Genomic DNA, 24,686 nt, shown 5'->3' on the forward strand with positions numbered 1-24,686 from the left:
ACAGTTAACATTTTGCCCTTTTTTTCACAGACCAAAAAAATTTGCAGGCATGACACTTTTCTCAAAATAATGCAGGATGTCTCCTAAGAACAAGGACATGCCTCCACATTACCACAAGATCACTATCTCACCTATTTCCTAATGTCATCTAATACCTAGTCTGGGGTATATTCTGCCTGCCTAATTTCAGGTTTTACTAAGCTTTATTTGTAAATCAATTTAGAACACTTTGGCTTTTACCAAGGGCCAACGTATGAAATAGCCACATAGTCTTTCTAGACAAGTGAATTACAATGGCAGAGTAAAACATAAACACAGAATCTCTCTACCCCAATTCCTAAAACAATAAATAAAATGTATTTTATTTATAAGAATCGCTTGAACCCGGGAGGTGGAGGTTGCAGTGAGCTGAGCTAGCACCACTGCACTCTAGCCTAGTGACAGAGCAAGACTCCGTCTCAAAAAAAAAAAAAGGAACTTATGGCTGGGCACAGTGGCTCATGCCTGTAATCCCAGCACTTTGGGAGGCCGAGGTGGGCAGATCATCTGAGGTCAGGAGTTCCAGACCAGCCTGGCCAACATGGAGAAACTTCGTCTGTACTAAAAGTACAAAAATTAGCCGGGTGTGGTGGCAGACGCCTGTAATCCCAGCTACTCAGGAGGCTGAATTAGAAGAATAGCTTGAACCCGGGAGGCAGAGGCTGCAGTGAGCAGAGATCGTGCCACTGCACTCCAGCCTGGGCAACAAGAGGGAGACCCCATCTAAAAATAAGAGAGAGAGAGAGAGAGGAACTTATGCTATTTACTTCTAGGAGGGAAAAAAGACAAACAAGATTCTGTGACTGGCTGGGTACGGTGTTTGACACCTGTAATCTCAGCACTTTGGGAGGCCGAGGCAGGTGAATCACTCAAGGCCAGGAGTTCTAGACCAGTCTAGCCAACATGGCGAAACCCCATCTCTACTAAAAATACAAAAATTTAGCCAGGCATGGTGGCACGTGCCTGTAATCACAGCTACTCAGGAGGCTGAGGCATGAGAATTGCTTGAACCCAGAAGGCAGAGGTTGCAGTGAGCCAAGGTCATGCCACCGTACTCCAGCCTAGGTGACAGAGCAAAACTCTGCCTCAAAAAAACAAAAGGTGGGGAGTCAGGCGTGGTGGCTCACGCCTGTAATCCCAGCACTTTGGGAGGCTGAGGTGGGCGGATCACCTAAGGTCAGGAGTTCAAAACTAGCCTGGCCGACAAGGCGAAACCACATCTCTACTAAAAATAGAAAAATTAGCTGGGTGTGGTGGTGCATGCCTATAGTCCCAGCTACTAGGGAGGCTGAGGCAGGAAATCTGCTTGAACCCGGGGGTGGAGGTTGCAGTTAGCCAAGATCATGCCATTGCACTCCAGCCTGGGTAACAAAAGCAAAATTCCACCTCAAAAAAAAAAAGGGCAGGGGGCAATATAAGCAGAGATATGGAAATTTTAAGAAAAGAATCAAAAAGAAATCCTACAGATCAAAAACACTGTCACAGAATGAAGAATGCCTTTGATGGTCTTATTAGGAAATAACGCGGCTGAGGAGGAAAAATTTCTGAGCTTGAGGATATCTCCATAGAAGCCTGCAAAATCGAAAAGCAAAGAGAAAAAAGGCTCATAAAAGGCAGAACAGAATATCCAAGAACCGTAGGACTACAAAACTGTAACATATGCATAATGGAAATAGCAGAAGAGAGGAAGGAAGAGAAGAAATATTTGAAGCAGGCCGGGCGCGGTGGCTCAAGCCTGTAATCCCAGCACTTTGGGAGGCCGAGACGGGCGGATCACGAGGTCAGGAGATCGAGACCATCCTGGCTAACACGGTGAAACCCTATCTCTACTAAAAGATACAAAAAACTAGCCGGGCGAGGTGGCGGGCGCCTGTAGTCCCAGCTACTCCGGAGGCTGAGGCAGGAGAATGGCGTAAACCCGGGAGGCGGAGCTTGCAGTGAGCTGAGATCCGGCCACTGCACTCCAGCCTGGGAGACAGAGCCAGACTCCGTCTCAAAAAAAAAAAAAAAAAAAAAAGAAATATTTGAAGCAATGATGACAGAATTTCCCCCAAACTAGTATCAGCCACCAAACCACGATGCAGGAAACTCAGAGAACACCAAGCAAGACAGACGCAAAAAATAAATAAATAAATAATAAAACAAAACAAACTACACCTAGGCATATCATGTTATAACTACAGAAAATCAAAGAAAAAGAAAAAAATCCTAAAAGAAGCTGGGTGCGGGGAAGAACACCTTGCTTATAGAGAAGCAAGGGTAAGAATTACAACACATTTCTCCTCAGAAACTATGCAAGCAAGAGTGGAGTGAAAGATTTAAAGTGTTAAGATTAAAAAACAAAACAAAACAAAACAAAAAAAACCCTAGAATTCCGGACCCTGTGAAATTATACTTTAAATGTAAAGGAGAAATAAAGACTTTCTCAGACAAAAACTGAGGGAATTTGTTGCCAGTAGACCTGCCTTGCAAGAAATACTAAGTAAGTTCTTTAGACAGAAAGAAAATAATATAGGTCAGAAACTTGGATACATATAAGCAAACAAAAAAAGAAACACTGAAGTAAGATTAAGTGAAGGTAAAATAAGAATGTTTATTTTTCTTATGCTTAACTAATATAACAAAAAAATGGTTTGTTCAAAATAATAGCAACAATGTATTTGATTACATATGCATATGCATGAGTGTGTGTGTGTGTGTGTGTGTGTGTGTGTGTGTAAGCAAATGAATGACTTCAGTGATGTCGGGAGGAAAGAATTAGGATTATGCTGTTATTGTAAGGTACTCACACTAACCATGAAGCAAAATAGTGTGTTTGAAAGTGGACTTGGATCAATTGTAAATGTACATTGCAGACTGTGGGGTAATCACTAAAAAACTTAACCAAAAAAGGGCCAGAAAGGGCAGGAAAAGAGCAGAAGACAAAAACAGGAACAAAAAACAGGGGCAAAAACTAGAAAAGAGTAAGAAAAATGGTAGATACTAATATTAATCCAAATACATCAATTACTTCAAACACTGACAGTGTAAACACACCAATTAAAATACATAGATTGTCAGAGCAGATCAAAAACCTAGGTCCACACAAAAACTTGTACAAAGATGCTTACAGCAGCTTTATTCTTGATTGCCACAACTTGGAAGCAACCAACATGTCCTTCAGTAGGTGAGCGGATAAACTGTGATACATCCAGACAATGAAATATTATTCAGTGCTAAAAAGAAATGAGCTATCAAGCCATGAAAAGACATAGAGGAAACCTAAATGTGTATAATTTTACTAAGTGAAAGAAAACAATCTGAAAACATACTAAGTGAAACGTATGATTCCAACTATATGCCTTTCTGAAAAAGGCAAAACCATGCAGACAATGAAAAGCTCAGTGGTTGCCAGGGGTTGTGGGGAGAGAGGGATAAATGAGCAGAGCACAGAGGATTTTTTAGGGCAGTGATAATATTCTATACATTTGACGAGATCCCTAGTATGTACAACACAAAGCAAATCCTGAAGTAAACTATGGACTTTGATGTGTCAATGTGGATTCATCCCTGTAACAAATGTACCACTCTGGTGGGAGATGTTGATTACAAAGGAAGCTATGCACATATGGGGACAGGTGGTATATAGCAAATCTCTGTGCCTTCCTCTGGATTTTGCTATGAACTTAAAATTGCTCTAAAAAATAAAGTCTAAAAAGTGTATAGGTGCTATCAAAAACATTTGAGTATGTCAGATGAGCATATTAGTGCTCTACAATTAAAGAAAATGTTATTATAGCAAAATGTGTCATTTTATATGAAACAATTCTAGAGCCACCAAACTCCTCCACCGCTTAAGCCTAGAACAACAATCCTCAAAGTTTGGTCTTTGGGCCGGGAGCATCAACATCACAGAAGAACTTACTAAAAATGCAAATTCTAAGGTCTCATCTCAAGACCTACTGAATCAAAAACTCCAAGGATGGGGCCCAACAATCTATTTTAACAAGTCTTCAGCCGGGCACAGCGGCTCACGCCTGTAATCCCAGCACTTTGGGAGGCCGAGGCAGGCAGATCACGAGGTCAAGAGATCGAGACCATTCTGGCCAACATGGTGAAACCCCGTCCTAAAGCACAAAAATTAGCTGGGTGTGGTGGCGCATGCCTGTAGTCCCACCTACTTGGGAGGCTAAGGCAGGAGAACAGCTTGAACCCGGGAGGCGGAGGTTGTAGTGAGCCGAGGTTGCGCCACCACATTCCAGCCTGGCGACAGAGCGAGACTCCATCTCAAAACAAACAAACAAACAAACAAACAAAAACAAGTCCTCTGGATGATTACGATGCATGCTAAAGCTTGAGAATCACTGTACTAGGAGTTAGTCCTATACACTACATACCTCAAATTTAAGAAACATATATACACATAATCAGAGAAATAAATTACAAATAACTATAGGGCTAGAAGATAATTCTGTTAAGTGATATCCGGTATAAGTATATAAGCCTCTTTTTAAAAATATGCATAATTTGTATATAAAAGCAACCCTAAGCTTATAAATGAGATTTGTTAAAGAAGTGTAATTGTAAATAAATTATTTGGAACTAAGGTCATATTCACCCTTTAGAAGCAATCTTAAATATCCTGCTTGAATTCTAAGCTAGACAACAAAACCCTTTCAAACACAGAACAAATGATTTGTCACAGCAAAATCTTTTATGGGTAAGAATAGATCAAAATTCTAACTCAGATAACTGTAAATATTCACTTTTCCATCACAAACTTAGTAATGAGAAAATGCAGATTTCTTCTTACACTGGTCTCTATGGTCAAAATTAACATTTTTCTCTTCCCTTCTGCCCTTCATCTCTGCAAGAATAGACTGGAGTTAATGCAGGAACCTGGCACAACTAGGGCAGAATGGGTGTACAGGATGAATGCAATGGAGAAGGCAAGAGGGGAAGTGTGACAGCTCTACCAAGTATGTATCTTGGTAATAATATTGTATATGGTTATGTACAGGACTTCCATGAGTTGGAGGTTTGGTCTCCTGCTCACAAGTTTCATACTTATAACCAAACAAAGAATTTCAGAACAAGAGACCTGAACATTAAGATTTTCAAGTAAAAAGAGCAGCATTAGGTAGGTGAAAGTATGAGGAGAAACAGGCTGTTTATATAGTCTCAAAGTATTATATCTTCCCACAAGACGTATCTTAATAACAAAGGGAAAAAATAGTAACTGTATAGTGGAGAAACCTGGCAGAGATCCCCTTAACCAAATGATAAAGTTAACATCACCAGCAATGGAACAAAGTGATTTCATGTGCATCTGATATGATGCACTGGAAAAAATACAGCCCTTCTGTTTCTTGAACAGGCACTAGCTAACATGAATCATCCTTTTCAGACAATAAAAATCAAGAGTGAAACATTATTATACTTCCTTTCTAAATTTCTTTAAATTTTTTTATTGGTACGAATATTTGTACATATTTGTGGGGTACATGTGATAATTTGTTACAAGCAATCCCATTACCGGGTATTTATCAAAAGGAAAAGTAATCAATATATCAAAAGGATACCTGCACCCTCATGTTTACTGCAATACTACTCACAACAGCAAAGTTATGGAATCAACCTATTAAGTGCCCATCAATTGATGAATGAATAAAGAAAATGTGGTGTATATATACACAATGGAATACTATTCCGCCATAAAAAAAGAATGAAATCATATCATTTGCAGCAATATGGATGGAACTAGAGGTCTTTATGTTAAGTGAAATAAGCCAGGCACAGAAAGACAAATATCACATGTTTTCACTCATGTGAAAGCTAAAAAAGTGGTCTCACGGCTGGGCACAGTGATTCACGCCTGTAATCCCAGCATTTTGGGATGCTGAGAAGGTCAGATCACCTGAGGTCAGGAGTTCGAGACCAGCCTGGCAAACATGGTGAAACCCCATCTTTATTAAAAATACAAAAACTAGTTGGGCTTGGTGGCGGGCACCTGTAATCCCAGCTACTCGGGAGGCTAAAGCAGGAAAATTACTTGAACCCAGGAGGCGGAGGTTGCAGTGAGCCAAGATCGCACCACTGCACTCCAGCCTGGACGACAAGAGCAAAACTCTATCTCAAAAACAAAACAAAACAAAACCAAAAAAAAGTGGTCTCATGGAGGGAGAGGCTAGAATGACAGATAACAGAGGCTGGGGGTGAGGGGGAATAAACAGACGTTGGTTAATAGGTATAAATATGCAGTTAGATCGACGGAATGAATTCAGATGTTCAATAGCAGAGTAGGGTGACTACAGTTAACAATGTATTGTATATTTCAAAATAGCTAGAACAGAGGACTTAGAATGTTCCCAACATTTAGAAATGATATACTTTCATTTCATATGAATATTACATAATAAACAATATATATAGTAATAATTAACTACTTAACAAATTTCTTTAGAGTACCTTTACATAATTTAAATTTGTGAGGATTAAAAACAACCTACCTAGGCAACATAGAGAGATTTTGTCTCTACAAATATTAAAAAAAATTAGCCAGGCATGGCAGCATGCAGCTGTGGTCCCAGCTACTTGGGCTGCTGAAGCGGGAAGATACCTTCAGGGTGAGAGATCAAGGTTGCAGTGAGCCATGGTGGTGCCACTTACACTCCAGCCTTCATGACAGAGTGCAACCCTATCTCAAAAACAAACAAAAAAAAACTACCAGCTAAGTATAAAAAGGCAAGTCAAATATTTCAGATGTCAAGAAATTAATATACAATAGCCGTTAGTATTTCTATACAGTTGCTGTTGTCGAAAATTCAAATTAGATATAATCACCAAACACTGAAGACACCCTGCATTTGTGCTTTTTAACAATGTCTAGATGTTTTTTCAGTTGTCATGTTTCACAACTTTAAAGAAACTATGTATAATTCTTTTCAGCTTTAAAACCTTGGGCTGGGCAAAGATTTCTTAGAGCATGAAAAGCAAACCATAAAAGAAAAATACTACTAAATTGGAATTAATCAAACGTTAAAATTTTTTTGCTGTTAAAAAATAGTTAACAAAATGAAAAGGCAAATCAGACTAAGAAAAAAATTTCCAAATATCACATGTCTGGTAAGGCCTTGCATCCAGAATAAAGAACTCTTACAACTCAATAATAAAAAGACAAATAATCCAACTTAAAAATGTGCAAGAGACATGAACAGACATTTCACTAACTATAAATGGCAAATAAGTACATGAAAAGACGATCAACATCCCTAGTCACCGGAACTAAAGTAAAAGTTCATCAAGACACCACTACATACCCACTAGAATGACTAAAATTTAAAAGAGTGACAACACCAAGTGTTGGTGGGAATGTGGAACAATTAGAAGTCTCATACAATAGCTCTTAGGAATGCAAAATGGTACAGACGTTTTGGAATAGTTTGGTAATTTTTTATGAAATTAAACATATACTTACTCATATGACCCATCAATCCCACTCCTAGAGACACAAAAACACATGCCTCCCAAAAGGCTTGTGCAAGAATATTGAAAGCAGCGCTACAATAGCCTCCAAGTAGAAACAACCCAAATGCCCATCAACTGGTGGCTACGCTCTGGTACGTCTATGTAATAAAATATCACTCAGCAATAAAGGGGACTACTGACACATGCAACTTGGATAAATCTCGAAAGCCTAAGTGGAAGAAACTAGACAGAGAAGAGTATATACCATATGATTCCATTTATTAATTAAGATGTAGAAAAAGCAAAATTATAGTGATAGAAAGCCTATCAGAGGTTGCCAGGAACAGCAATGGAAGGAGGGAACTTCTATATCATGATTGTAGTGGTGAACATACAACTGTATGCATTTGTCAAAACTCATCAAATTGTACACTTAAAATTGTAGAAGTTTACTGTATTTAAACTATACCTCAAAGTTGATTTTTTAAAAAAGCATAAATGTTTACGTTAGGATAGTAACTAGAATGGAGTATGAGAAAGACTCTAGGTTGCAGGTACTATTCTATTTTTTGACTTGGGTAGTGGACATACGGGTGCTTAGTTTAGGGAAAGTCACTGAGCTGTATTTTTCCATATGTATGTTTTATTTCAATAAAAATCTTACTTAAAAAAAAAATGGGTCCTCAACAGTCTGAGGCTGAAAAGACTTCTTACACATAGCAGCAATGATTGAAAACTACACTCAAGAAAATGACTAGAAGGTAAGCAAAGGAAAAGAATGCAAGGTAACCACTAATTATAAGGGAATTCAAAAAGCGGCCACTTGTCTGAAGTATATTTTCCCATGTGAGGGACTTAACTAATACTCTAGCTAGATTTGGGTTATATTAATATATACAGTTATGTACCATTTAACAATGTTTCGGTTGATGGACCACATACACGACCAGGGTCATATAATACTATACTAGAGCTAAAAAATTCCTATTGCCTAGTGATATCATGGCTGTCCTAACAACTTAGTGCAAGGTATTACCTTTTATATGTTTAGATATGTTCAGATACACAAATACTTAACAGTGTATTACAACTGCCCACAGTATTCAGTATGGTAACATTCTGTACAGATTTGTAGCCTAGGAGTAACAGGCCATACCATATAGCCTAGGTTATGTAGGTCATACCATCTAGGCTTGTATAAGTACACTCTCTGACGTTTGCACAATGACGAATCACCTAATGATGCATTTCTCACCTGTCATTAAGCAACACGTGACTGTATATGGTTAGGACACACTGGAATTTTCCACAAACCTCACTCAACATAACCCTTTATTAACTGAGGTTCATATTTTTATTTCTAAAGATACTCATAACACAAGTACACTTAGAACATTTTCATTTCAAAATTTAGGTTTGTAAGAAAAATCTTACTTACCTCCTTCATAAATGACTTGCCTATGCGCACCACTTTTGCAAATAAAATGGGATCGTGAGAAAGGTGAGGACCAAGGTAACAGAACATATTGAACACGTCTCTCCTCAAATCTTCAAAGCTCTCAGCTTGTTTCGGTGCCCTCTTGTTTTGCAAAGCATTAACAGGTGAGCCTTTAGCACCTTTAGGAACACCAACTCTATTTTAAAAAGTAAAATAAATAAATAAATACATATATATAATAAATATAACTATACACACACACTACAATATCTACCATTTTAAGTTAACAAAGTTATCTCAATCAGCGAAATGTTTTCTTGCTCATATTTGCTTTCTACATTTCAATTGTGCCTAACTTTATTACACCAGATAATTCTCAACTGGTAAAAACACATAAAAACAACAGTCATTAGAGAAAAAAAAAAATCAGAGCTCAGAGGAGAATGTTCCAAATTAACTGCTTAATCAGAGAAGTGCGGATTTCAAGGAACACCTAACATACATCAACTGAATCTGTTTTTAAACTTGGCCAGTATCGTGAACTTGGATATGGGAATGGGGAACAAAGGATGGACCTAAGATACACTGGAAGATGAAACAGAAAAATATGGATATAACAACACTGATTCAAGTCAACTGACATTTCTCAATCTGGATTCCACAACCTAGAGTATGTAGAATGTGGTGGTAGGGAAAGTGAGTCATGTAATTAAAGAGGGTCACTTCAGGAGACCACACCCAGAGTTCCCACCTGCTCAGCAGGTGTCCCACTGTGGAGTCACAGGGGTCACTCTCTAAGAAGCCTGCATGGTCCACGGCCCATGAGGTGACACTGATGGCAGCAACCAGCAGCTACACAAAAGTCACAAGGCTGAGGCTTTTGAGGCAGGCTCTGATCTATGGGGCTGTAGCCAGAGCTGCTATCAATACCGCTCCTAAGTATCCTGCAAGTAGGCAGAAAGCTAAAGGACTAGACGACATAGTAACCGGGGATGATAAGAGAGGCTGCACTAGTAATTTCCAGAACAGCAGCCTATATGCCAGGAAAGGTAAGGGAATCAGAAAGGCAATGTCCTCACTCAGAGCCACTCAGCCAGAATAGAGAAAAATTACACTAAGAAAAAACCTCAGGAATTCTTCTTTGCCCCTCCCAACCACTGAGAGGAGGAAAAGTCAAAACCAGAAGAATGGGGTTTCAACTCTCAATGGAACAAACCCAACCTAGAAGTCTAAGCTATAGTTTTTAGACTACACTGCAGCACACATTCTAGAACCCCTGGTGTAGACGTTAGAAAACAAGTCACTTGGCCGGGCGCGGTGGCTCAAGCCTGTAATCCCAGCACTTTGGGAGGCCGAGACGGGCGGATCACGAGGTCAGGAGATCGAGACCATCCTGGCCAACACGGTGAAACCCCGTCTCTACTAAAAAATACAAAAAACTAGCCGGGCGAGGTGGCGGGCGCCTGTAGTCCCAGCTACTCGGGAGGCTGAGGCAGGAGAATGGCGTAAACCCGGGAGGCGGAGCTTGCAGTGAGCTGAGATCCGGCCACTGCACTCCAGCCTGGGCGACAGAGCGAGACTCCGTCTCAAAAAAAAAAAAAAAAAGAAAAGAAAAGAAAACAAGTCACTTGATTAATATATATCAGACTGACACACTCTGTGAATAGTTCTTATCTTTTGATAAAAGGTACTATAATACATGATTGGTTTGAGGAGATAAGATAAATACAGATTTTGTTGTAGTCCTAAGCTATTTCTACCTCAATGATTAGTAAAGTATACAGATACATACCTTCGGTAGAGAGGCTCAATAGTTATATGAATGAGCTTGCAAATAGCAAGGGCTATTAGCTTGTGTGAAGCTGCATAGTATGGAGGCATCTGATCCATAATGTTCTGTGCATGTTGCCAATCACCGATCTTTAATAAGGCTTCCAACAAGCCAAGTTTTTGGTTATCAGGTGGCTAAAAATGAATAGTCAAAATTAAGATACTCAGGATACAGACATCAAGAAATCTTAATACTTCATCACTTAAAAAATTGACCTAAGCAACACATCAAAAATATTTGTTATTCATGGGAAATTAAACAATATATTCCTGAAAGTACAATCAAAATTTTTAGCTATTGAAAAAACATCAGGGCCAGGCACAGCAGCTCACACCTATAGTCCCAGGAACTTGGGAGGCTGAGGTGGACAGATCACTTGAGCTCAGAAGTTTGAGACAAGCCTGGGCAACATGGCAAAATCCCATCTCTACAAAAAATACAAAAATTAGCCAGATATGGTGGTGCATGCCTGTAGTCCCAGCTACTCAGGAGGCTAAGGCGGGAGAATTACTTGAGTCCAGGAAGCAGAAGACTGCAATGAGCTGTAATCATGTCACGGAACTCCAGCCTGGGTGAAAGAGTGAGACCCTGTCTCAAAAATAATAATAAATTAATTTTTAAAAAAAAACAGACACAGGCATTACAGTTTATAATAGACTTGGAATTAAGTTCTACTTAATGTTATGTCGTGCCACAGGAAACCAGAATTCATCATCTATGAGAATCCCTTTAGGATTTGAGGGCCACTAATACACAGAGGACAATTAAAGTCAATACCTCTTGTGATTTTACTTAGAAAACATTTTGAAATTTATACAAGAAAAAAATGTGACAGCTTCTCTTAAAAAGGAGCCATTCAGATTAAAAATAAAACCACTATAGGCCGGGCACGGTGGCTCAAGCCTGTAATCCCAGCACTTTGGGAGGCCGAGACGGGCGGATCACGAGGTCAGGAGATCGAGACCATCTGGGCTAACACAGTGAAACCCCATCTCTACTAAAAATACAAAAAACTAGCTGGGCGAGGTGGCGGCGCCTGTAGTCCCAGCTACTCGGGAGGCTGAGGCAGGAGAATGGCGGGAACCCGGGAGGCGGAGCTTGCAGTGAGCTGAGATCCGGCCACTGCACTCCAGCCTGGGTGACAGAGCGAGACTCCGTCTCAAAAAAAAAAAAAACACCACTGTAGCAAATGATCCAGAAAATGAGGTTTCAGCAAAATGAAAACTAAGAAATTATTCTTCCATAAATGACTATTTGGAAGTTAAATTTCATAATTCAAAATCCAGAAGACACTTAATCTTACTAGAATGAATTACATACCTTCTCTACTTTCTCCTCTTCTTTTTCCTTTTCTTTCTCTCGCTCATCCATTTTTTCAGAAGACAACACAACCATCGTAAGCTTTCTAACAATTTGCTTAGCTTCTGCAATTTCTCGTTTGTGTTCATCCATAATGCAATTATCAGCTGGAAGAAGCTAAAAATGGTACATTAAAATTTCATAAAACAGCTAATACCAACTACTTGTTCACATAAAAAGCAAACACTATTCTCAATTGATAAAACTAAAAATAAGAAGTCTAACTTATTCATGACCATTTGCCTTCTAAGTAAATTCCAGTTATTTTCTTATAATTTGACAGAATTAAGTACCTGAATTCTGTACCCCTTTTAAAATCAAGTCGCAGCTCAAAGTTTCACATCTTCTGTCTGATAGAGTCCCTAAAGTAATATAATACCACAACAGTGATGTTTTCCATTGAATTTATTAGTTTACCCAAGAAAATATATAGCAGTTCCATTAAAAACATTACAAATTTCCCCATTAAAGGCTAAACTCCAAATTAAATAAAGCATTGCAATATGGATCCAATATGGGAAAGGTGAGCTACTGAATAACACAAAGGGATAAATTTATATCATCTAAATGAAAAATTTTAAGTAGAAAAATTATTAGTAACTTGACATCTCACTTCTTCTAGAAGCTTATTTAACTTAAGTCACAAGCCAGTTACTAGTTTATTGCAAAAGAAAAAGTACTATGTGCATAGTCAACCCTCCATTATGAAAAAGGCTCAAGTATCTCAAGTACAGTCACCTTGTATGAGTGAAAGATGATTAATGTAGACATTTATAAAATAACCCTAACACAAAGAAAAATTCAGGCAACAAACCATTATTTAATAGTTTCTGCTAGTCACTATGATAAGCTATAAAAGAAATGTTCCTGCCCCCTAAAAATGCATAATCTATTTCATTAATTAGGTTTAACATAAACAGTAAATGAAAATAATAACGAAATATTAAACATTATAGATTCCATTAATCAAAAAAAAAAAAGGAGGGAGAGAGAAAACTCACTATGGACTAGTGCAAGGAAGTAAGTAAGACTTTTTCTCATTCTGTATGTTCTCCCCTGGTAATCAAACACATTTTTATTGCTGTACTTATACACCCAGGTCCTCTTGTTTTATTTTTTATTTTGTTTTTTATTTTTTATTTTTTGAGACAGTTTCACTCTTGTTGCCCAGGCTGGAGTGAAATCGCACGATCTCGGCTCACCGCAACCTCCACCTCCCGGGATCAAGCAATTCTGCCTCAGCCTCTTGAGTAGCTGGGCCTCAGGCATGGGCCACCACCCCCGGGTAATTTTGTACTTTTAGTAGAGATGGGATTTCAGCATGTTGGTCAGGCTGGTCTTCAACCCCTGACCTCAGGTGATCTGCCCGCCTTGGCCTCCCAAAGTGCTGGGATTACAAGCGTGAGCCACCGCGCCCGGCCATAGGTCCTTACCTTTTACCCAGACAATTACAACTCCCTCTAATGGGCAAACTGTTTCTTCTTATAGTTCTCTCAACTTTTATTTCTGTGTATTTTGAGAATATGTCATTAGATACATGTAAAGTTAGAACTGTTTTTTTTTTTTTTTTTTTTTTTTTTTTTTTTTTTTTGAGACGGAGTCTCGCTCTGTCGCCCAGGCTGGAGTGCAGTGGCCGGATCTCAGCTCACTGCAAGCTCCGCCTCCCGGGTTTACGCCATTCTCTCGCCTCAGCCTCCCGAGTAGCTGGGACTACAGGCGCCCGCCATCTCGCCCGGCTAATTTTTTGTATTTTTTTAGTAGAGACGGGGTTTCACCATGTTAGCCAGGATGATCTCGATCTCCTGACCTCGTGATCCGCCCGTCTCGGCCTCCCAAAGTGCTGGGATTACAGGCTTGAGCCACCGCGCCCGGCCAGAACTGTTTTTATCTTCCTACTGAGCACAATCTTGTTATTATGAAGTAGCCCTCTTTATCTCCTTCTGCCAAAAAGTCTATTTTGTCCAACAATAATAAGTTTGCTGATATATTTTCTCATCCTTTTACTATCAACATTTCATTATCCTTAGGTTTAAGCTGTTTCTCATAAAAATAATAAACTCATTTTTAATTCCATTTGACAATCTTTGTCATACGAACAGGACCACTTAGTTTGCTTACATTTACTGTTAAATGCAATCATAATGAGTAATAAATCTATCATCAATTTGTACTTTCCACATATGCCGGTCTATACTTTCCTGTAAAGTCATACCTAGGTTTTTAAATTCTCCCTTTTCTGTCCAATTTTCCATATTCTCAGTTTCTATATCACATCTCTCCTTTAAATACTAAATGGCTCTCCACTCCCAAGAGAAAAATCCAGATTCCTTACTATGTCACTTAAGCCCTTAGCAGTTTAGCTCTTCTCTATTCCATCCTCATTCCCCCTATACATCACCCTAGGCTCCAACCACTCTGAGCTTCCTGACAGTCCCATAAAGGGATAAAAAAGCCCTTTCAAATCTCCTGCCTTGGCTGGGCATGGTGGCTCATGCCTGTAATCCCAGCACTTTGGGAGGCTGAGGCAGACAGATCACCTGAGGTCAGGAGTTCAAGACCAGCCTGGCCAACATGGTGAAACCCCATCTCTACTAAAAATACAAAAATTACTTGGGCATGGTGGCGTGTGCCTGTAATCCCAGCTACTTGGGAGGCTGAGGCAGGAGAATCGCTTGAACCGGGAGGCGGAGGTTGTAGTGAGCTGAGATCGCACCACTGCATCCCAGCCTGGGTAACAGTGAGACTCTGTCTCAAAAAAGAAAAAAAAACAACAACAACTCCTGTCTTTATACTCAGTTAATTCTACTTACAAAGTTTTCTACCATTTCAGCCTAGATGACCCTACTTGTCTATCAAGATCCCAGTTCAACATCACTAGTTCGGGAAAGTCTTCCAAAAGCACCCCAGACAGATACGGTCACTATCTATTCTGAGCTTTGTGAATATCTCCAATAGAGTACCTATTAAATAATGCAATTTTTTTTTCCTTTGCTAGACTATGACTGCTTCCAAGGTAGAGACCAAGTTTCACTCAACTCTGTAGCCACAGTATACAAAAATAGGCAATGATGTTAATAAAGTGATTTCAAAGGCAGTGAAGATGATATCACCTTTGGACATATTTGTTTTAAAATAATAGATATCCTAATGCAAAACCTAATAGAAGAGGAATTTATACACTATTAGCCTAGATTTTCAAACTGATGGCTAAAGTTTTGTTAAACTAGAGGTCAACTGCCACAATCATGAACTCTTCTACATCCTGGGTCCAGCAATAAAAGCATAATAGTAGTCATTTAGTGCACACGAATAACACAAGAAAAATATTTTTTAAATATACTAAATATAAAAATACACTAATGAAGTTCCCCATTCATCCTGAATGCCTAAAATTAACAGTTTAGAGAGAAAGAAGCAATATATAGGTAACTCTGTATTTCCCATCATTTGTAGATAATAAAAAGGCTTAAAAAACCACATTGGTTAGAGCTTGGCCTCTCTCCCCATGAGCTATGCCTTGATGACAGTTAAGAACTTGAACTTCATATCCAAACTTAAACTCCGTAAAGGTGACCAAAAAGGTATTTAATTTTCATAGACGGCCAAAGAACTAAATTCATTCACTTTATAAAATAAACAAAAAGCAACAATGTATTGGGGCTTCAAAGAGTAAGACTTGAGAACCTAGAACCAACCCAATCCTGGGGGTGCTATGTGGCTACCTACTCCTCTTCCCTACCCTTGGGACAGACAACCAAATATTCTTAGCAGCCCACTTGACTTACATGTACATAAAGATCATCTAAATCAATAAGATTGAATTGCAGAAGTACTGCTGCAACTCTGTATAAAGATGATGGTGTCTCGCCATTTGGTTCCTAGAAATATAAAAAAAAGTTTCCACTTAGTGCAGAAAGGACAATTAAAGCAATATCCTTCACCTACCAATAATTAAGAACAATTAGATCAAATACTCTAGGCCAAGAAAGTGCTTCACTGCTCTTCCTTATCTTACCAAACATCTGAATTCAATACAAGGATTATTATGCCAACATCCCTTTTCACATTGGAACATCTTCTGAAGAACACAAGGAAAGTAATTTCAAAAATGGACACAATTTACAGTGCAGGTTAACATTTAAATAAAATCTCACAACTGAATAGAGTGATATTTTATAATGCACAAGATTTAGTCTGCAGTTCTGTTTATATGTGTGTTTTCTTTTCTGATCTTTGTGTGTTTTTTGGTTTTAGGGGTTTTTTTTGATACAGGGTCTCACTCTGTCACCCAGTCTGGAGTGCAGTGGCATGATCACGGCTCACTGCAGCCCTGACCTCCCAGGCTCAAGCGATCCTCCCATCTCAGCCTCCTGAGTAGCTGGAACTACAGGTACATGCCCCCACACCCAACTTTTTTTTTTTTTTTTTTTTTTTAATAGAGATGGGGTCTCACTATGTCGCTCAGGCTGATCTCAAACTCCTGGGCTCTAGTGATCCTCCCACCTCACCCTCCCAAAGTGACGAGATTACAGGCATGAGCCACCACGCCTGGCTGATACATGTGTGTTTTCTTAACTTGCTTTTTCAAATTAGTTCTCAGTGGAGACACAGATAGACAAACTAACAAGTGCAGAAGAACCATCAGCGTTTGCTTTATATTTTTCTTCCTTTAATTTTATTTCTTGGGTTTTATACTAAGTATATCTGGCTGTCAGTTGATGTTCCCCACAAAACAGGTGTACATAAATATTACAGATGAATAAATCGATGTTTTAAAGTACAGAATGGCAAAGTCAATTCCAGGCTAGCCATGAGGACCCTACATAGAAACATAAGAATCTTTGAATGCTATGAATTTTCAAACCTAATTTGCATACTGCTGAGGTCAGATGAATGGAACAGTGACTGAGAATAACTGGCAATAACTAACTGGCCAAATGTAAATAAAAAGCAAACAGTAACAATACACTATGTTCTTTTTATACTCAATACTGAAAATGAGACCTGTGTATGTAAGGTTCTTCCCACAATTGTGATATTATGCAAATAAAATACAAAGCTAACCAAACTAATGTTTATCATTTATAGAAGGCATTGTTTCACTCTATTTTTAAAAAAGAGATGACATGTCTTCAATGTAACAATAGTTTCCTAATTCTAATTTGTTTACAGGCCAGGCACAGTAGCTCACGCCTGTAATTCCAACACTTTGCGAGGCCAAGGTGGGCAGATCACCTGAGGTCAGGAGTTTGAGACCAACCCGGACAACACAATGAAACCCCATCTCTACTAAAAATACAAAAATTAGCTGGGCGTAGTGGTGGCCACCTGTAATACCAGCTACTTGGGAGGCTGAGGCAGGAGAATCACTTCAGCCCAGGAGGCAGAGGTTGCAGTGAGCTGAGATCATGCCACTGCACTCCAGCCTGGGTGACAAAGAGAGACTCCGTCTCAAAAAACTTTTTAAAACATATAAAAATAAATGTTTATAAACGGTTATTTAGTATCAAAACATTTTCCCATAAAAACCAATTGTTGCCAGGGTTTCAAAGCAAACTCACAAAAGCTTATTTAACTTATTGACAACCTCTCCTCCATTACCTGACTTGAATGTACCAGGGTCATGTTCATTACTCCCTTCATTCTTGTTTAAATAAATCACCACAATATGCCCCACACTCTCATCCACATACTGTTACGCACAATCCCTGTTCTGTCCCATCATACCTTTCCACATCCTTGAAATACTTCCACAGAATCATATGGAATTCATGATCCATTCTCAGCAAAATTCCCTATATCCAAACCTCTCATCTAAAGGTTCTTTTCACCATGGTGCTCACACAGAACCTGGTTCACCCTGAGAACAGCACTGCCATTGTAACCCAGTTAAATGGTAGCTGTTTTCCTCAGACACCTCACACTACCAGGCCTAGAGGTGATGTGGCAGTTTTCTTTTTACTTTTTATTGTTGCTTCCAGGCTATTCTCCCTCTATCCTCCCAGCTTTGAATTTCATATCACGCACTACTCCCTCACTATTGTTGCAATCTAGTTTCAATCTGTTGTGGTCAGAGATGATATTTTGTATGACTTCAACCGAGACTTGTTTTGTGGCCTAATATATGGTCTATTCTAAAGAATGTTCCATGTGCATTGAGAAGAATGTAGATTCTGTTGTTGGGTGTAATGTTCTATATGCATAAAAAGTCTAATTGGTTTATAATGTTGTTCAAGTCTTCTATTTTCTTACTCATCTTTTGTCAAGTAATGGTTAGTTGTTCTAACCATTAATCAAAGTAAGGTATGGAAATGTCCAATAATTACAGAACTATGTTTCCTTCAAGTCTGCCAATGTTTGCTTCAAATACTCTGGGACTCTGTTGTTTGGTACATGTATGTTTATAACTGTTATATCTTCTCAATGGGTTATCCATTTTATCATTATGTCTTTCATTGTCTGTTGTAAAAACTTATTGTCTTAAAGTCTACTTTGATATTAGCATAGCCACCCCAGGTCTCTCCAGCATAATGCTTGCACAAAGCATGTTTCCCTACTTTCAGTTTCAAGCTATTTGTATCTCCAAATCTAAAGCAAGTTCCTTAGTACATAGCTGGATCATGATTTTTTATATATTCTGCCAAACTCTTGCCTGTTAATTGGTGAGTTTAATCCATTTACATTCAAAATAATTATAGATAAGGATGAACTTTATCATTTTGCTAGCTGTTTTCTGTCATATTTTTGTTCCTCATTTCCTCTATCACCACCTTTTTTGTTTGATTTTGTGTGTTTGCACCATTCTGATCCCCTTCTTCTCTTTTCTGTTTAGTTTTTAATTATTTTCTTAGTGGTTCCTTTAGGTATAATAATTAGCATGTTAAACTTAAAACAACCTAGTTTGAATTAATACCAACTTCACTTCAATAGTGTACAAAACCTCTGCACCTATACATCTCTGCCCCTCCCCATCTATTGTTAGTCACAAATTACATTTTTATAGTATGCCATTTGACAGATTTATAACCTGGGTGATGGGATGAATTGTACCCCAAACCTCAGCATCACACAATAGACCCAGGTAACAAATCTGTACATGTACCCTGAGTCTAAAATAAAAGTTTAAATTATTTTTTTAAAGATTCATAATTATTATTTTATGTATTTGTCTTTTAAGTCATACAGGAAAAAAAGAGGAGTTACAAACCACAAATGTAATAATACTGGCTTTTATATTTTACCTAGAGTTACTTTAACCAGTGTTCTTTCTTTGGCTTGGCTTCTTCTGCCTGCTCAAAGCTACTGTTGAACCTCTACAGTGAATTTTTTATTTCAGTTATTGTACTTTTCAACTCCGGAATTTGTTTGGTTCCTTTTCATAATTTTGTATCTCTTTATGGATGTTCTCTATTTATTTGGTGAGACAGCACACTCCTGGTTTCCTTTAGCTCATAAAGCATTTTAGGACTATTGATTTAAATTCCTTATCTAGGCCGGGCACAGTGACTCACACCTGTAATCCCAGCACTTTGGGAGACCGGGGCAGGCGGATCAATTGAGGTCAGGAGTTCAAAACCAGCCTGGCCAACATGGTGAAACCCTGTCTTTACTATAAGGACAAAAATCAGTCAGGCATGGTGGTGTGCACCTGTAGTCCCAGCAGTACTCAGGAGGTTGAGGCAGGAGAATCACTTGAACCCAGGAGACAGAGGTTGCAATGAGCCGAGATTGTGCCACTGCACTTCAGCCTGGGTGACAGAGGGAGACTCTGTCTCAAAAAAAAAAAAAAAAAAAAAAAAACTGGACATATTTAATATTATGTAGCAAGTACAAAAGATTTAAAATGGTACACCTGTGTAGGACACCCACCAAGAATAGAACGTGCAGGACCAGAAGTTGCTCTGGGTAAGTTAGTGAGTGAATATGAAGGTCTAAGACATTGCTGTACACTACTAACACTATATTTTATAAACACTATATATTTAGGTTAAAAATTTTTTAACATTTCTTTCTTCAATAAATTAAATTAAGCTTAGCTTACTGTAACTTTTTTACCTTATAAGCTTTTTAATATTTTTTAACTTTTTGACTTTTTTGTAATAACGCTTAGCTTAAAACACTTTGTACAGCTGTACAAAAATATTTTTTCTTTATGTCCTTATTCTATAAGTTTTTTTGTATTTTTAAGACTTGTTGGCCAGGTGCGGTGGCTCGCACCTGTAATCTCAGCACTTTGGGAGGCCGAGAAGGCGGATCACCTGGGGTCAGGAGTTCAAGACCAGCCTGACCAACATGGTGAAACCCCATCTCTACTAAAAATACAAAAAATTAGCCAGGCTTAGTGGCAGGCATCTGTAATCCCAGCTACTCGGGAGGCTGAGGCAGGAGAATGGCTTGAATCCGGGAGGCGGAGGCTGCAGTGAGGCCAAGATTGTGCCATTGCACTCCAGCATGGGCAAGGAGAACAAAACTCCATCTCAAAAAAAAAAAAGATTTAAGCTCTTTAAACATTTTTGTTAAAAACTAAGACACAAACACACACATGAGCCTAGGCCCTACACAGGATCAGAATCATCAATATCACTGTCTTCCATCTCCACATCTTTTCCCACTAGAAGATGTTTAGGGGCAATACCACTCATGAAGCGGTCGTCTATGATAACAATGTCTTCTTCTGGAATACCTCCTGAAGGACCTGAGACTCTTAAGGAGGTGTCACTCTTTTCAGAAATATGTCCATGCCATGATGGTTTGCCTGTCACAGATTTGCTTGTAAGTAGATAATGCACCATGTACATTCCTCTCTATTAATAAAAACCTTGGTCAGTGTTGGGGTCCATGTTTTCAAACTTTTTTTTTTTTTTTTTTTTGAGATGGAGTTTTACTCTGTCGCCCAGGCTGCAGTGCAGTGGCATGATCTCGGCTCACTGCAATCTCCACCTCTTGGGTTCAAGCGATTCTCCTGCCTCAGCCACCCTAGTAGCCAGGATTACAGGTGTGCACCACCATGCCTGGCTAATTTTTCCGTTTTTGGTAGAGACGGGGTTTCACACGTTGCCCAGGCTGGTCTCGAACTGCTGACCTCAAGTGATCTACCCGCCTCGGCTTCCCAAATTGCTGGTATTACAGGTGTGAGCTACCGTGGCCGGCCCATGTTTTCAAATTTTTTAAGGAGCTTGCTGAAAAGCTTCTGCTAAACCCTTTACTGTGAATTTTCTTGGGGGTTGTTCTCCTGTAGTTTCCTTTTCTTGGGCCTCTTCTTCAGCTATGTGTTCCTGTTTCATTATAATCTTATGCAACCACTGTCATATATGTGGTCCATTGTTGACCGAAACACCATTGTGCAGCACATAACTATACTTCCCTACCTCCTCTCCTAAATTCCAATACCTCCTCTCTCATCCTCACAGCTGATGTCCTTGCTCTCAGTAAGAAAATTAGATCAATTGGACTTCTACAAACTCCCAATCACACCTACCCAACTATACCTACATATATTGCCTTTATACCTCTTATGATAAACTCTCTATCCTCCTATATAATGTTAATCCACCCACTTAAGCACCAAACTCCATTTTCTCTGTCCTCAAGAACACCGCTCCAAATAATTCTCAACTCTCTCCCCTGTATCACCAGCTTTCCCCTTTCCACTCAGTCGTACCCATCAGCAAACAAACGCGTTCTCTCTCCCATCTTAAAAAATCTCTCAAGCCCACTCCCTTGCCATCTACCATCCCATTTGGTCTGTACCCCTTTGCAGCAACTGCTTGATAAAGTTGTCAATTGTCAATGTCTCCAATTCTACTCTTCTCATTATCTCTTAATATCACCCAATTCCACCAAAACTGCTAGTTTGGACCTCCCTCCAATGGTCAATTTTCAGTCCTTCAATGACCTATCAGAGGCATTTGACAGTTAATCATTCCTTCCTCTATTTAGCTTCCAAAATGCCACATTCTCTGTTTTCCTCCTACTTTACAAGTTGTTCGTCATCTGTATTATTTGCTGGTTCCTCGTCTTTTCCTAGACCCTTAACACTGGAGTGCCCCAAGACTTAGTCCTTGGCTCTCTACTCTTGCCTCTCGGTATACAACCCTTAGTGATTTCATCCAATGTCATATCTTTAAATAGCATCTACATGCTTTTGATACCCACATTTCTATTTCTGGCCCGGTCTATTCTCTTGAACACCAGGTCCATATATCCAATTATTTACTCAGATCCATATATCGATTATCTACACTTGGATGTCGAAGAGACATCTCAAACTTAACATGCACAAAGTGAATTCCTAATTCTCACTCCCAACACTCCAAACCCAATGCACATGAAATTTTCCCTAAGTTGGTGACAACACTATCTTTTTAACTGCTCAGTCCAAAAAACCTCAGCATAGTCCTTAACTCAACCCTCTCATATCCTGTATCCAATCCATCAGCAAACACTATTGCTTTACCTTCAAATACATTCAGAATCTCATTGATATCCACTGCTGCCACACAGACTGATCCACTGAAAATCTAAGTAATCACACACACACACACACACTTTCTCTCTCTCTCTCTCTCTCTCTGTCTCTCTCTCTCTCTGTCTCATCACAGACACACACACACACACACCCGACTCACGTCACCATTGGAGGTTGCTATTAAAGAAACTCCTTACTCTGATAGCTCGCAATTAGTGGGAACATATTAATCATTTGTCCTGCCTTTCCAGTAGGAACAGTATTTCAAGGAAAGCAAACAGCCTGAGTTAGTAAGGGACAACTCTTCTTTATTAGAAGAATGACAGCTAATAAATATATAGGGCATGATAAAATTAGTAAATCATCAATTTGGAAACCCTAAAGGGAAAGCTGGCTCAAGCAAAGGTCATCCATGGATTCTAAACCATTTAACGTAAAGTTGATGACAAACTGTATACTCCCAGGTTGCCAAAGTATCAACCTGCAGATAATTTGTTATTGAAGGGAAAGGCGGTGGGGGTGGGGGGTGGGGGGGTGCCATTGTATAACTGAGGGATCAGACTGTCACAAACTTACTGAACCATTTAAAGACAGTCAAACATTAGATGTTACATAATATCACAATCTATAAAGTATTTTTGCCATTAAATATTTTACCTGAACATAATCAAGTCTTTAGACCTCACTCCAAGTATATAACAAATACAGGAAATAAAGAACAAATAAGATGAAAAAGCAATTAGATAAATCCAAAAAGATGGGGTCTTCTAGGAACGGCCTCATCAATAAGTCGACGCCATGAAAAAATGGTGAAGGTGGGGAACTATTCCAAATTAAAAGAGAAGGAGAATCTTGACAATCAAATACAATATGTGGTCTTTGATTAGATCATCATTTGAACAGATCAGTTGTAAAATGCATTTTGGGGACAATTTGGAAAATATGAATACAGTCTAGGTTTATTATATGACAGTAATCTAGTTATGTTATGAAATTGATCCTGGAGGATGACCTGAGGTCAGGAGTTCGAGACCAGCCTGACCAATGTGGAGAAACCCCATCTCTACTAAAAACACAAAATTAGCCAGGCATGGTGGCAGGCGCCTGTAATCCCAGCTACTCAGGAGGCTGGGTCAGGAGAATCGCTTAAGCCCAGGAGACGGAGGTTGCAGTGAGCTGAGATCGCACCATTGCGCTCCAGCCTGGGCAACAGGAGCAAAACTCCATCTCAAAAGAGAAAAAAAGGAAAATGCCCTTCCTTTTAAAAACTGTAAACTATAGTATTTAGGAAGAAGCTTTCATGATTTTTTAACATAAATTAAAATTTTTAATATGGCAACGTTAATAAATTAATTGTAAATAATGGGGTTATAAGTATTCATTATACTATTCGCTCTTTTCTACATTTGAAAATGTTCACAATAAAATAAGAGAGAAACAAAATGTAAAGCTAAGTTAGATCACATCACTACCCTACTCAAAACCCTCCACTGGCTTCACTCAGTATCAAAATCAAAAACCTCGCACTGACTCTGTGATCTCATCCCCCGCATCTCTGACCTCATCTCCTACTGTTCTACTCAATCACTCTGATACATCCACACTGACCTCCTTACTTTTCTTCAACACGTCAGGCATGCTGACACCTTAGGGCCACTGCAGTGACTGTTCCCTTAGCCTAGAGGCTCTTCCTCAGACATCTACACAGTTTACATCCTCATATCCTTCATGTCTTTGCTTAAATCTCACCTTTTCAATGAGTATTCTCACTATTCTAGTTAAAACTGCAACCTACCACTCCTGATCTTATCTTGCTCTGTATTTTTCCCCATCTCATTAATTATTTTCTAACATATAATTTACTCAGAATCTAAACATCAAAAAAGTAAGAATTTCTGTTTACAGATGAAGCCTTAGTACCTAGTATACTACCTTGCACAAATATAGATGCTCAATCTATATTTCTTAAATGAATGAATTTGGGTACGTATAATAGGGCTGAACCATGGTACTACCATTACTATCACTGTGTTTTGAATCCAGAAATCAAAGGGCAATACAGATGAGACTTATCACCTCCTCCTCCTTTCCTGTAATGACAATCC

The 24,686-nt window shown here is 39.0% G+C and overlaps 1 protein-coding gene across 11 annotated transcripts in view; it reads right to left on the reverse strand.

Annotated features, from left to right (window-relative positions):
* The window catches only part of THOC2 (THO complex 2), a 131,391-nt gene that overhangs the window by 56,538 nt on the left and 50,167 nt on the right, over positions 1-24,686 (reverse strand). For all 11 annotated transcript variants that reach the window (XR_004058338.1, XR_004058339.1, XR_004058337.1 and 8 more), the window contains 4 exons: positions 15,899-15,991; positions 12,075-12,230; positions 10,716-10,888; positions 8,924-9,119 (listed from right to left, as the gene is read on the reverse strand). Coding sequence is in view for 8 of the 11 variants with exons in the window: in XM_010354593.1 (XP_010352895.1) it covers positions 8,924-9,119; positions 10,716-10,888; positions 12,075-12,230; positions 15,899-15,991 (618 nt within the window). In the remaining 3 variants the exon portion in view is untranslated. The remainder of the gene's footprint in view (positions 1-8,923; positions 9,120-10,715; positions 10,889-12,074; positions 12,231-15,898; positions 15,992-24,686) is intronic.

This window comes from Rhinopithecus roxellana, chromosome 7, assembly GCF_007565055.1.
Source record: "Rhinopithecus roxellana isolate Shanxi Qingling chromosome 7, ASM756505v1, whole genome shotgun sequence".
NCBI classification, from domain to species: domain Eukaryota; kingdom Metazoa; phylum Chordata; class Mammalia; order Primates; family Cercopithecidae; genus Rhinopithecus; species Rhinopithecus roxellana.